The sequence below is a fragment of the Monodon monoceros genome, unplaced genomic scaffold, assembly GCF_005190385.1.
Source record: "Monodon monoceros isolate NGI ecotype Baffin Bay Population unplaced genomic scaffold, NGI_Narwhal_1 Super_Scaffold_3, whole genome shotgun sequence".
NCBI classification, from domain to species: domain Eukaryota; kingdom Metazoa; phylum Chordata; class Mammalia; order Artiodactyla; family Monodontidae; genus Monodon; species Monodon monoceros.
Window position 1 is genome coordinate 21,353,650 of NW_021703780.1, and position 15,175 is coordinate 21,368,824.

General features: G+C 41.9%; 1 protein-coding gene and 1 long non-coding RNA gene across 6 annotated transcripts in view; one reads left to right on the forward strand and one right to left on the reverse strand.

Annotated features, from left to right (window-relative positions):
* Window positions 1-7,212, forward strand: part of CARMIL1 (capping protein regulator and myosin 1 linker 1) — a 435,866-nt gene extending 428,654 nt beyond the window's left edge. For 2 of the 5 annotated variants that reach the window (XM_029242720.1, XM_029242722.1), the window contains 2 exons: window positions 170-316; window positions 6,173-6,309. In XM_029242720.1, the coding sequence (XP_029098553.1) occupies window positions 170-316; window positions 6,173-6,309 (284 nt within the window). Of the gene's footprint in view, window positions 1-169; window positions 317-6,172 lie in introns of all 5 variants that reach the window. The other 3 variants (XM_029242718.1, XM_029242721.1, XM_029242717.1) reach the window with 2 other exon arrangements.
* Window positions 4,115-6,265, reverse strand: LOC114907257. The gene is made up of 3 exons (XR_003796706.1): window positions 6,101-6,265; window positions 5,456-5,617; window positions 4,115-4,218 (listed from the first exon to the last, which is right to left on the reverse strand). It is a non-coding gene; the product is annotated as an uncharacterized LOC114907257 (long non-coding RNA).
* Window positions 7,213-15,175: the final 7,963 nt, after the last annotated feature.

Here is a 15,175-nt window from a genome sequence, read left to right on the forward strand (position 1 = left end):
TTCTGTAGATAATGGTATATCTGTTCAGGACCAACACTGGAGGTTCCTTGAATCTTAAGTGGGGTGGGTAAGCTGATATTTAAGTTTTATATATTAATATTTTTTAATATTAATGTCAACATGATGTTATTTGCTACTACAAAGGGTAAAATGAATCCCTTTTCCTTAGTGCAAAGAGGAGATTATTACAAAAGGCATTCAGATCATGACAGTGGCAAGCCTTCCAGTAGAGGGAAAAGACCTTCAAAACTGTACTCCACCATTGCAGAAGAGGAAGTGAATGCAATTGGGCACAGGAGGTCACAGCCAACAAATGGTTAGAGTCTTCAATTATCATCCCTCACTGTCCCGAAGCTTATGAACTGGCACTAACAAAAACAAACTTTAATTGAGTAACTTCTATCCTGGGACTGGGTCAGGGATTATTCATAAACTGTTTTTTTTTTTTTTTTTCTAAATGGCAACAGGATGGTCCTTCCATTGGGGGCAAAAAGTACTGACTTAAAAAATCTAAATTTAGAAATTCTTATGAGGAGGATCAAGTTACTTTGGAGTATGGTGACTTGTCCTTTCAAATTTCTGTGATCGTGGAGGTTTATTTTTATATTCAGGGTCATGTCTCCTATTCTCTCCCTTTCTCTCTTTACTCTTCTCTTAGATTTCAACTGGGATGGGGTCAGAAATTCTTAAAGTAGCACAGTTTACCCTTTAGAGAATGTTGGTCTAACACCTTACCTTACACTCTTTTAGGGAAGGATGCACGTGATCTTTTAGCAGACATTTTATGACCCTTTAGTAAGAAAGGAAAAGTACCAATTAACTTTTCAACCTCTAGGAACAATTTATACTCTTTTACAGCAGTTACTCAATAACGTCTCTCTGCCGTTTGACACTGTAGTAAATTCTGTAAAGTTATTTTCAGGTGAGGACAGTCCCAGGAGAGAAAAAGGAGACAGATTTTAAATCAGCTTTCGTCTCCAATGGGAAATTTTAGAACAAGCACTGCTGATTCAGAGAGGAAATGGCTTTTCTGTGAGTAGTCATCATCTCCCTGGTTAATAACTTTTTATAAATATGACTTGAAAAGTCTTTTAAAGGAAATTTTAGTATCATAAAAGAAAAAGAATATAAAATTCTGGTATGTGAAATTTCCTTAAGGGACTTTTTCCCTTAGAAGAAGGCTTTTCTTTCTTTCTGTAAAACTATCAGAGGTTAACATATGAGTGTCTTGGCTCCAAGGATAAAGTGCCCACAGCCACGCAGTCTAGCCATAACCCCACATCCCTCAAGAGGGAAGGGCACTGGCAGTGACCTTATAATAGGGATAATTTCCCTTTACTTTAAAAGGCTAAACCATTCTCAAACTTTAGCACTTGATTACTGATGATAAACCTCTCCCACCTTAGAGCTTAGTTTAGTAGCCCAGTGAGTTATGATTTCTCAAGTAGGAACTATTGTCTTTGAGGACTTTCCTCGGCAGATTTAAACACAAAAACAACAAAGAAAACATCTACCAGCCCCCCACGAGCAACAGCATTTGGAATCAGCCTTCTTGGCCAGTACTGTTGGATGAGCCATGTACTCTGACTTGCCTGGTGGCCCGGCGCACCCTAGCCACATGACAGGGTGGAGTTAAGGACATGCCCACCACATAAAGCGAAGTCCGTAGTCTGTAGATACGCATGGACCATTCTGTCTGGGCCGAGTAGCACTTGCCCTAGAGGAAACCAACCAGCTTGGTCCTTCACTTTTAAAGTACTTCCTTTGTGGTAGGTGTGTTCATAGACACACGATTACAGTAACTCTTTTCCCTGCAAGAGATTTTTCTAAGAAAATCTGTTGTCTTCAAGTCACAGAAAAATTACATAAATGAACACCTAAGACACATTTTCTGGAGAGAATTAATTCTTAGAGTATATGAAATCAGAAGCTCTGTCTCTATATAGTGCCTCTTTTGATAAGGACACCCAAGGTTACATAGATGTTTCTAGATTTTGGAAATTTACATTTGAACTGTTGCATCAGTTGACTCATATCACTTGTTAGTAACAAAGCACCCTTGATACAAAGTAATGTTCCTTCTTCAAGAGGCCACTAGAGCACTTTATACAACACACAGACGAGGAGCCCGCCTGCCACGTACCACATGGATCAGCCAGCGAGGCTCTGAGTTAAACTAAGATGAAGCCAGAGATAAGCCAAATCTTAGGCAAGAAATTCTGTGTCTCTCTGATTTTTTCATGACCTCTTTGTGATGGGCTGCATCAAATTTTGATGGAATTAAATAGGACCATCTTGATTTGCTTTGCTGCCTTGATTTCTTGAACTATGGACAGGAAACCAAAAATGTAATTTTTACGGGAGCTTCAATTAAAGTAATTTTATGTATAATATTTTAATCCTGTTTTGTTAGTGCCGATTCCCAGCACTTGTCTTCACCCCTGAGAACTGCGTAGCAGTCTTTCTGAATAGTTTCCTGGTTAACAAATAGCATTCAGCAGAGCAATTCTGTTAAACCACGGTGTGTACTTTTCTTTAAGAACAGCTTTGTTTATGCTAAAATAGCTTTCTTATTTTCCTAAATCATGTATGCGTGAAACAGAGGCTATTGTTCTCAAAGCATGCTACCTATTTTTATCATGATTATTATGTTTTAATTGTGTGGCTATTTTAATATTGATGTGACAGGTAAAATGCTTACTTTCTTTTCCTGGAAGTACTTGTAACTGCATCAAGTGATATGCATTTCATATCATTTCCTCGCTACGTTTACTCATAAGCTGTGATGTTTTCATTAGAGTATGTCCTATTTTCTTGAAGAAAATAGTTGGTTTTGGCTTTGTATGCATTGTAATGTATTCTATTTGTACAGGCCATCTTATTGTGAGATTCCTTTTATATATATCACTTGCTTCTTCCATAATTCAACCTATAGCCAACAAATATTTGGCTGTGGCTTATTGTCTGTAAGCCAGTGCTCTGTTCCCCATTTTTCACCAGATCTGGGTTCTACTACCCCTACGTGAATTCTTCAAAAGAAATTTAATGGTTGGTTGGCACTTTGGGCCCTTGCCAGAAAGTATTAAAAAACCAGGGCCGACTACTGAGTATTATTTTAAGGTCATCATGTTTTCTCCTGGGAAATATGGAGGTCAGTGGAGCTTAAAATGAAGAAAAGCTCAAATTTTTATATGAATCTCTAATTCTGAATTTATATGCACATTTCAGAAGCTTTAAAATTACCATATATATGTATTTGCATACATATATACGCAAAATCAGAGCATCTTCAAGAATGACAGATTTCACATTTGAGCCTCTCTAGGCCAGTTATCGCCACTGTAGACAGGATATGAATATACATGGAGTGTCTGTGTTGAATACATTGCCTGTTTACTTACTCAAGTATCTTTTATAATTTTAATGGTACCTGGAACGGTAATAAATATGTGTATAGACACATATATAGAGATGCTCCAGCACTTTAATGCTTGACTTAATACAGTATAAAAGAAATTAGATTGTTTTACTGCACTTCTTTAATGTAAGAATTCACACATTAAAGCAGGCTGCCTAAGAGTCTAAATTCAGAAATACTGAACCTACTTCAATATAATTGTAATTAACATCCTAATCGCATGCAATCAAATAATGCTGCCTAAAGGCTGGAAAACAAGCTTGACAAAGAACACCCCCCACAAAGCTGTTTGCGCTAGTGATCTGGACTAATACTGTGTGCTCTGGCTTCCAAACTCAAAGTTAGTTGTGCAACTAGTTCCTTGATCTCACCATGCCTCAGTTTTCCTATCCAAGAAAGGTGCCTACCTATGATACAAAGAAAATGTCAGCCTGGTACTAGACTCATTGTCACATTCACAATTGGTAGAGTTAAATCAATGACAGTGAATAGTTTTAGAATAAATTTTTAGATAATGGCACCACCCTAGTGAACGGCTTTGAAGTCCCCCAGAAAGAGCATGTTATTATTCCTCTCAGTGACTATGTCGCACAAATTAAAATGTTTGCTTTCATGACTGGTACCAACTCAGAAACCAGCCTGTTAACTTGCCCCCCGCCCACCCCGCATCCCTGGAGGACTCAAATACTAGTGTCACTTGGATGGAGGCTAAAGGACAATCTTACTTTTTGCAGGGAAGATTCCTGTGTTGGATTTCTCTCAGTTTCACTTAGCCCTGGTCCAGGGTTCTCGGTTTTTATCTGTGACAGAAACATATTTGATTGCATGAATTTCTCCATTTTTAGAGAGTAGTCTGATGTCATATCATGTAACATCAATTAGACCTGGGATTTCGAGGAAGCCTAAAATATTGGGAAGGATGAAAAGTTTTAATCTAAGAATAAAAGCTAATATGTTTGCTCTGAAGACAAATGAGCAATGCATCACCATACTTATTTCTTCCTTAGAGCTTGTAGTGTTGGAAATTTTTGAGTAATACCTATTTTAGTTTTAAAATGAATGAATAAAATTTCCTAGTTTTCACTAGTAATGCTCTACTATGAGGTTAGATTATTTATTGCACAGTATTTCAAGATGAAAATATTATAAATTTTCTCTATTAACTCCTGTTCATAATACACAAGTTGAGAACTTAAATACTTTGAGTCTTATTGAATACTATCAAATTGGCTTTGTGATAAAGGGCAAACTATTTATAGAAAATTATTTACTTTTCCAAAACCTGGCTTGTTAACAACTTTCAAAGGACCAAACAAACACATTTAATTTTTTTTACCCAATGCAAGCTAAGAAATAAAAATCAATACATATCATTTTTTCATTGCTTTTCCCCTCCATCTGAGAATTTGCTCAAAGCTGTTGGGTAAAAAGAAGTCAAAAAATTTTTAAAAATTACTTACTTGTATGGTGAGATTTGAAAGTTTATCCTTTTCAGAATTGAGTAATTTCAATTTAATGTAATTAACGAAACTTAAATTTTTATTGTCTAGAGGTCAGAATCTGGCCCTGACAGCAGGAGTGGCAGGAGAAGTACTTTATTATGTTTGCATTTTGACTATTAGGTTTCATGAGCTTTCACTTCCTGAAACACCATTCTTTAGCAGAGTAAACATTTAATTAGCCAAGATGAGTTCTTTAGCATAATACTAACATCGAAATGGTTAGAAGAATCAAATGAATCCTCTTGCTTTTCCAGGACTATGTTCCTGGTTGGATCATTTAAACTTCTGAGTAGTGAGGTAGCTGTACTCTTTCAAGCCACACAAAGTGCATGGGTTTGGTATTTTTAGCTTAAGTGGTGTCTCTACAATAGACTTGGTTAGTAATATTTAATAACCCTTAACAGTCATGCTGGAGTGTGGCATCTGAACCTTTCCCAAGGTATAGTAGCAGTGAAGCTATGATCTAGTTGGAAAGAACATGGGCTTTGGAGAAAGATTTGGGTTAAATCCCAATTCCAAGTTTTATGGAACCTACCCCGTAGCTGTGAACAACAGAGTGCCTGGCAGGACACATCACAAAGGCTCAGTCCGGTGATTGTTCTCTCATTGCTTTGTAGAGACACAGCAGATCCTTCATATTTATATGTGATCAAAACAGGCAACAAAAATGGCAGCTCTTTTACCTGGAGGCTGGTTCCTAGAGGATTGAATATAGGCAGTATTAATTCATCTCTACAAGACTATTCATTTCCTAGCGAGTGAAACTGAAGTTTTCTAAGACATAGAAAACCCTGACAAGGATTACTAGGGCCTCTGCTTATATCCCGTCCCTGAAGCAGGGATGGCCAACCCTAAATGGTCCACCTCAGGGCTCTGCTTCCTGTGCTGCATGAGGGGGCAGCTGTGACTGAGGAGCTCACCTGGGGCACAGTGGCTTCAGTGCTCCTCCTTCCTGGCCTCTCCCTTCGCTCCCATCCACACCCTCACCTCCTGGGGTCCTTGCCCTCAGATGGTCAACCACATCTATGAGAGGCTCACCCTCTCATAGACTGGGGTTTTTCTGTTTTGTTTTGTTGGTTTGTTTCTAATTTCTGTCTAGAGTCTTGAAATGTACTTGGCAAGTTGCTTTTGAGCAAGTTCATCCCAAACCCTCCCACTCTTCAGGGCCCCTGCATCTCACCCCATTACTGCTCAGGCCACTGGCATCTTCTTGTTCATCAACTATAATGACTTCCTTTCCTTTCTGTTTCAGTGTCCAGGAGAAGCTGGGGCCAGCAGGCCCAGGAGTGTCAAGAACAAAAGCAGTGGTCCTCCAGTAAAGATGGCCAGCAAGGCAGCAAATCCAGTGACTCTGGGGAAGAAGCAGAAAAAGAGTTTATTTTTGTGTAACGGTCACCCACGTAGAAGTCTTACCATGCGGGGTGCGTTTGCTGGCCATCAGAGAGGAGCCAAGGGCAACACCTCTTCCTACTTCCTAAGCATCTTCTCTTGGTGCTTTTTCCTTTGTCCTTCCCCACCCCACCCCCCCTCACCAAAACTGAAACAGATCCATCTCTCGGTAATCAAAGCACATGTCTGATCTTCTCCCAACCCTTAGCATTTGATTTCTATGCATTCCTTCATATGCCTTCAGTGAATGCCAGCAATTATCCCATGGGCCCTACTTGAATTTCTCTGAGGCAGCTACAGTTTGCCCTGTAAGATGAGTTTTGGGAGGTAAACAAAGTAACTGGACACAAACTCACAAGTAACACCATCCAGCTGACCCTGGGGTACTGCTGCACGTACCTGTGTCAAATCTGCACTTGACTTGATAGAGCAATTTATTCTTGATGTATGCAATTGCACACTGTAATTATATTAACAGAGCACACTAATAATTTGTATAAATTATATATATTAGATCTTGGGTATGGTTTTTGCATTCTCCCATGGGGAACTTCTTCCTTCCCGATGTGGAATTGTACATTTTAACTTGGTCTGGTGACCTTTGTGATACCATCAACAAGCAAGTTAAGAACCGAGTGAAAGGCCCGTGGCTGATTCTACCATGTGCCCAGATTAATGTATATAGTTGACTGGAATGAGGTTTTATGAATAATCGTGTTTTTTGAAGGCCTTTAATTTCTGTCTGCATATTAGCTTTTAACGTGTGATTAAGAGAGAATACTTTGACACCTGTAAAAAAATCAAACTACTACTTTTTAAGACATTTCACAAATATTCACTTACATTACACGCTGAAGGTATTTTATGCATATGTATATTTATACCAATAAAATGATTTTACAAGTGGAATTGTGACTTTCTCCAGTGACTTTTTTAGTGAGGATTGGCTTGTGATGAACTTTGTTTTCCAAAAATCCACAATAACCACAGTTCCCAGATAATCAAAAACCTATTACATTCCAAATAAATGCAACTTGCTAATTCCATGGCCTCCTCTCACCTTTGGCCAAAGGATGAAATTCATCAAAAGGTTATATTATGAGTGTCCAAGAGAGCCCACTCAGGCCAAATGACAGGGCCAGATGATGGAGTGGGGGCCTGAGTCACTCAGAAAATACCAAGGCACTGTGAGATGAGCCGGACTACTGCTAGGAGGGGTCTGGGAATCTTCACCTAAGTTACAGACCATGGTTTTCCTACCGGTGCCGTGTGCAAGCCCTGAACTACGAATCAGCCTATCAGTAATTCACACCTCATCTCAGTTATACCAAACAGGGGCCGAAAAAGCCAGGAATCACTTTGTTTTGAGGACGCTTAGCTGTATGGCTACATTGGGCAGGCTGATCTTCCAAATGTATTTTTCCTTAGTTTAACATTGGTTGGTCTGGGTCTACTTTGCAGAGCCCATTGGCCAGCAATTGGGCAGGCATGTGTCAGGTGTTGGAAAGAAGTCAAACTGCAATTAAAAAATGGCCACTGAAAATCCAGGAAGAGGATAACCGACACCTGGTTATTTACGATGGGGAGCTCCACCTGTCTCCACCTGTGGTAGAAAAGATGTTCTCATGCGTTTGATCCTGCCCCATGCTGGCTTGTTTCCCCGTGTGATCCAGCTTCTGTTCAGGATCCACTTTAACACTCTCCATTTGCAAAATAGTATTCCCAGAGGAAATATTGCAAACTTGAAGGGAAAACAATGACTCATTTCTTTTTTGTGAAAGAAAATATATGAAAAAATTACAACAGAAAATCTAAGGAGGCAGGGCAGCCCTGATTTTTCAAAAATGTTGCACCTGTCCTCAACCCCTAGTGTGCAAATCCTAAATTGAGATGGCCATGAAAAGATTTAGTTTTTTTTTTTTTTTGTTTTTTTTTTTTTGTGGTACGTGGGCCTCTCACTGTTGTGGCCTCTCCCGTTGCAGAGCACAGGCTCCGAACGTGCAGGCTCAGCGGCCATGGCTCACGGGCCCAGCCGCTCCGCGGCATGTGGGATCTTCCCAGACGGGGGCACGAACCCGCGTCCCCTGCATCAGCAGGCGGACTCTCAACCACTGCGCCACCAGGGAAGCCCAAGATTTAGCATTTTTTACTTGCTAGATTAAAAGCACTGCCCAGGTGTGGCCCTGCTGTAGAAACCATTTGGAGTTCATTCTCTGCCTGTTCCTCTTTTTTCTTCAGAGCAAGAACATTAACCAACACCTTCTATAGATTGTTGAAGGAGCCCAGTGACAGGTCTTGGTAGAAGGCTCTAGATTATTTGTCTGACCCTCATGTCCACTCTATAAGGCGCTAAGGAAATAGAGGTTTCAGACCCTCAAGGGTTGTCACTGCTGTATTTGGAGTCCTGCTCTTCCTAAGATACGCTGTCAACTAGAAACCTGCATTCCCGACTCTCATTTAGCCCAGAACCCAACCCCTTAGCCAAACTGCTGAAGACCAGAACCGGGCCAGAACCCAACCCCTTAGCCTCCTTAACATCATACACAAAAATAAGCTCAAAGTGGATTAAAGACCTAAATGTAATGCTGGATATTATAAAACTCTCAGAGAAAAACATCGGCAGAACACTCTGTGACATAAATCGCAGCAAGATCTTTTTTGGTCCACTTCCTAGAGTAATGAAAATAAAAACAAACAAATTGGACCTATTGAAACTTACAAGCTTTTGCACAGCAAAGGAAACCATAAACTAAATGAAAAGACAACCCACAGAATGGGAAAAAATATTTGCAAATGAAGCAACTGTCAAGGGATTGATCTCCAAAATATACAAACAGCTCATGCAGCTGAATATCAAAAAACCAAACAACCCAATCAAAAACTGGGCAGACCTAAACAGACATTTCTCCAAAGAAGACATATAGATTGCCAACAGGCACATGAAAAGATGCTCAATGTCACTAATTATTAGAGAAATGCAAATCAAAACTGCAATGAGGTATCACCTCGCACCAGTCAGAATGGCCATCATCAAAAAATCTACAAGCAATAAATGCTGGAGAGCGTGTGGAGAAAAGAGAAGCTTCCTACACTGTTGGTGGGAATGTAAATTGGTGTAGCCACTGTGGAGACCAGTATGGGGGTTCCTTAAAAAACTAAGAATAGAGCTACCATATGATCCAGCAATCCCATTCCTGGGCATATATCTGGAGAAAACCATAATTCAAAAAGATACATGCACCCCAGTGTTCACCACAGCACTATTTACAATAGCCAAGACCTGGAAGCAACCTAAACGCACATTGACAGAGGAATGGATAAAGATGTGGTATGTATATACAGTGGAATATTACTCAGCCATAAAAAAGAGTAAATGAAATAATGCCATTTGCAGCAACATGGATGGACCTAGAGATCATCGTACTGAGTGAAGGAAGTCAGAGAAAGAGACAAATATCATATGATATGGCTTATATGTGGAATCTAAAAAAAGGGGTACAGATTAACTTATCTACAAAACAGCGTTACAGATGTAGAAAACAGACTTATGGTTACCAGGGGGTAAGGGAGAGGAAGGGATAAACTGGGAGACTGGGACTGACATATACACACTACTATATATAAAATAGATAACTAATAAGGACCTACTGTATAGCACAGGGAATTCTACTCAATACGCTGTAATGGCCTATATGGGAAAAGAATCTAAAAAAGAGTGGATATATGTATATGTATAACTGATTCACTTTGCTGTACACCTGAAACTAACACAACATTGTAAGTCAACTATAATAAAAAAATAAAAACTATATATAAAGTTTTTTTTTAATAAAATTTAAAAATCCATGCTTTGAAGCAGCCTGGCCCTCACCTCTCCTTCACAGTACAGGCCTGGGGCTGGGCAAACTGCTCAGCAAGCTGTTTTACTGGAGCCTCCCAGCCCCCTGCAACTATAGCTGCACACACCCCCATGTGACACAAAGCTGAACACAGGAGAAGCTTGATTCACTAACATGGGCCATCAGTTTCATCTGCTGGTAACATAATTAACGTATATTAAGATCTATGTGATGTTTGTCTCACATCTAGACATGGGAAAGCAATGAATTTGGCTTCTGTGGATCAGTCAGCACCTGCCCGGAGCCAGGGTCGTCTGCCTGGGGTTTGGAATGTTGATCACTGTTGGCCACCATCCCCCAAATTGCCAAGGTTCAAAATGTAGAACAAGGCACGTGAGACCCACACACTGCATCTCAAGATTTCTTAGTCTAAGGTCAGATTTTTACCTTGTTTCATAATCACACCTTGAATTTGTAGCTTCTTTGGTGAAGGAAAAATTTCTTATGAATTAGATGCTCTCCCCCGTTAGAGATTTCTCACACTAGGTATCCCTCCAAGGGTAATATCCACGCTGTCATTCAATGGTGGCAAATATAACAGAACTAGCGTGATACATCCATACTTTCTAATTTCAGCTTGCATTAGATTTAACTCAGAACGAGGCTGTCACACTATTTGCACCGTTTACACTGTGGGCCTGTTTCATGCATCCATACCCAACCCAGTACTTTGGGATTAGGCACAACGCTGCACCTCCTTGCCATACTGTGATCATGAAGTCTTTTTTGACAATAAAAGCATACATTTAACCTGTTTCTTAAGGTGTGAAGGAATTATCTCAAAGACAAATATTGTCAAGGTGGCAGACACTCCAAGTTGGTTTTCATGTGATCAGAGCAGCCTGGCTGGATGCAGAAAAAACACTGCTGGGAAGATGTGCTTTGACCTCCTAGACACTGAATCCCTGCAGAGAATTCAGAGGTGTGCTGTACACGGATTCTTCCGTAGAACAGGGTCCTTACCCATGGCAGTAATCATGGAGGAGGGAGCCCTGGAACCGGGCCTGCAGAGTGGGAGGTGTTGGTACAGGGGGCAGCTCATGTTAGGGATGTTCCTACATCCATCCAAGGGGTCAAGAGATCACCGTCTTCTCTCGGGTCCTCAGAGGGGAGAGTAAAGGCAGGCTGTTTCCAACTTATGAGATCAAAAGAGTTCAAGGGGACATCTGACCCTTTGGTGGCACATTCACATTGTGGCCTGGCCAGTCCTGGAAGCCTGTTCTCTCAGTAATCAAATTATTTCGAGGCTGGCTCCTCATGGACCACCTTCTCACTTTGATCACACCACCAGGTAACCTTATTCCCTTCCAAGGCTACAGTTCGCATCTTGGTGATGACGTCCCCCTCATCTCTTGCTTCCCACTCTCTTCAGCATCAGTAGGATGATCCATGGGCATCAGAAATAATCGTGTCCACTCATTAAACTTAAAAGCTTTTGCACAGCAAAGGAAACCATAAACAAAATGAAAAGACAACCCTCAGAATGGGAAAAATATTTGCAAATGAAGCAACTGACAAGGGATTAATCTCCAAAATATACCAACAGCCCATGCAGCTCAATATCAAAGAAACAAACAACCCAATCAAAAAATGGGCAGAAGATCTAAATAGACATTTCTCCAAAGAAAACATGCAGGTGGCCAACAGACACATGAAAAGATGCTCAACATCACAAATTATTAGAGAAACGCAAATCAAAACTTTAGTGAGGTATCACCTCACACAGGTCAGAATGGCCATCATCAAAAAAATGAACAAACAATAAACGCTGGAGAGGGTGTGGAGAAAAGGGAACCCTCCTACACTGTTGGTGGGAATGTAAGTTGGTGCAGCCACTATGGAGAACAGTATGGAGGTTCCTTAAAAAACTAAAAACAGAGCTACCTTATGATCCAGCAATCCCACTCCTGGGCATATATCTGAAGAAAACCATAATTCACAAAGATTACATGTACCCCAGTGTTCATTGCAGCACCATTTACAACAGTCAAGACATGGAAGCAACCTAAGTGTCCACTGACAGAGGAATGGATAAAGAAGAGATGGTACATATATACAATGGAATATTACTCAGCCATAAAAAGGAACGAAATCGTGCCCTTTGCAGAGATGTGGATGGACCTAGAGATTGTCATAGAGTGAATGAAGTTAAGGCAGAAAGAGAAAAACAAGTATCATATATCACTTATATGTGGAATCTAAACGATACAGATAAAGTTATTTGCAAAGCAGAAATACAGTCACAGATGTAGAGAATAAACTTATGCTTACCAAGGGGGAAGGGGGGGTGGGATGAACTGAGAGATCGGGATTGACATATATGCACTACTATGTATAAAATAGATAACTAATGAGAACCTACTGTAGAGCACAGGGAACTCTGCTCAATGCTCTGTGGTGACCTAAATGGGAAGGGAATTTTAACAAGAGTGGATATAGGTATACATATAACTGATTCACTGTGCTGTACACCTGAAATTAACACAACATTGTAAAGCAACTATACTCTAAAAAAGTTAATTAAAAAAAAAGAAATAATCGTGTCCAATACCAGTGATTCATGAGTATAGAGTGACCATGAGGCATGCCCAGTAATGACAAAAATCAAACTTTGTGAGAACTGTAGAGATCTAGGACTCACAAGACCCAACTCTTGACGGAGATAAGGGGTCAGAAGCACCATGCCCTTACATTTCTAAAGAGCGGAAACTGATTTTTGCAAAAGGTTGCCGAGCTTGCTCTATCCCATCCCAGATACCTTGATGGCACCCTCATCGCCCAAGATTGCAAAGGAAAAGCATGGCTTTTTCCCCACTCCAGGCCAGAGGGCAGGGGGGACCATTTGCTAACAAAGATATGTTTTGCTGGCCTGAACTGCTGGGCTCCTGGAGAGTGCCCCTGAGCTGAAGCCAGACTCAGTCCAAAGAGGAGACCAGCTTGTCCACCTGCCACTGATTTTCCAAACTCTAAACAAGGTCATTAACCTGCAGGCCAAGGGCTGGGTAGGATTCAAGGCATCTGTGAACTTGGATCGTGAAAATTACATCTTTATTTTCTTTAACCTCGTTTGCAATTTAGCATTTCCCTCAGTTTGAGGATATGCAACAAGCCACGGTTGTATTAGCAACACTTGGGATATTTTCCTACCAGTTTACAATCATTGCAGGCATTGCAAGACATCCTTCACACTCATCACAACTCAGAATTATGGTAGTTATGAGATATCCTGCTAGATCGTGTTATTTAATAAACTGATAAAGCACGTTCACCTCTAAAGCACATTCACCTCTAAAGCATTCACTTTTAAATCAAAATTTGTCTTAAAAATATTTTTAGTAGCTGTACACATCAATGTAATTAGTTTCCACTGTAATACTCTGTTGGGCTGCACCCCGCAGGCCTGCAAGCCTTGCAGTTGCCCAGCTTCAAGACCTAAGTAAGACCCGGGAGACAACGACAGACACATAACGGCTTATTGGTCAGGGGAGCTTACAAATCTGAAGCCAGGTCCTGGAGCAACACCCCACCGTGTGAGGCAGCCAGCGAGCAGGACACAACAGCAGTCTTTCCTATAGTGCCGGTGGTGGTGGGGGGTGGGGGTGGGGGTGGGGGTGTTCTAACATTTATAGGGGAAATTGACCAATGTTAGTTAGGCTCACCAGTTACCAGGGAAACCGGCAGCCGGGGCACCTCCCTCACAGCCCCTCACCAGGGCCGATGTTTCCTTTTAATAAACTAGCAGGTGAAGCCATTCTGGCCTAAGCGGCAGGGGGAAAGCACGTTCCTGTGAGTAGGGCGGAGGTGACTCAGGTGTCGGTGGAGCAGGGGATGTGCAGGGAGCAAGAGCCATCTTGAGCGACCTGACCATACACTCCATCCCTAAACACCCTGCACGACCCTTACAGTCCTGGCCCATCCCTCTTCCTCGTTGTCCCTCTTCTGAGGGGTCAGGTATACAGAGGCAAACTGCAACCAGCTACCACAAATGCAATACAGACAACAGCAGCGAAAGAGAATCAGGAGGCCAAGAGGTGGGCAAACTTATGGAGTCAGGAGCTTATCGGGTCATGGAGGGGCCAGAGGAGGACCATGACGGCGTCTCCCTGTAGACCCAGCCATCAAACTCATTTCACAGTGAGGCCACTGTTGTCGCCCAGTCTGTGAACAGATTCCCTCTGCTCGGACTAGGGTGAAATGTAAGGTGTTTAACAGGCACAATACAGGGAAGATGATGACCATTGAGCAAAATACAAGCAGTAACAGCATTGAGATACCACCACCCCTGCCCGTGGTTTCTGTCCTGGCCTGCAGGACCCCACGGCCTGTCTACCCTCAGTCCCCACAGCCAGTGCCGAATACTGGAGAGGCCATAACTGCAGGGTTAGTGTAATGGTGCCCTTCTCCAGTAGGGGGCGCGGATTAATTACGTTAGTCCTCTTAGGTGGGGCTGGGTAGGAGACAGGTGAAACCTCTTAAGTCTCTTTCTAATCCTCTTCTCCATGAGGCAGCAAACCCAAACCACACTTACCTGCCAGTCCCAGGGCCATGTTATGTGTTCCCCTGGGGGTAGAGCCTGTGGCGAGGGCAAAAGTGAGTTATCGTCCTGGCCAGCAGTTGGCAACGGTCCTTCAGTGGTCAACAGTTGAACCTGAACGGCGTTGACTAGCGGCCTCTGGGTTAACATGGCGTCAGCACTGGGCCGATCGCTCCTGGGATGTGTCCACACGTTGAAGGAGCAGGTTTCCCGTCTCAGCTGTTGTTGAAGCAGCTCATTCACCGCCCAGCAGCAGTGAGGTTGTGAGGCGGGGGGAGATGCCGGTGTGTGCCATTCTTATCGGCCCATTCCTGAACTTCATGGCCGACAAAGTGGATCCCTTGGTCACTATTAATGTCCATGGGGGTCTTGTATGTCGCGCATACAGCTCTTCTAGGCCCCAAACGCTGTTTGTTTTTGCGTTACTAGACAA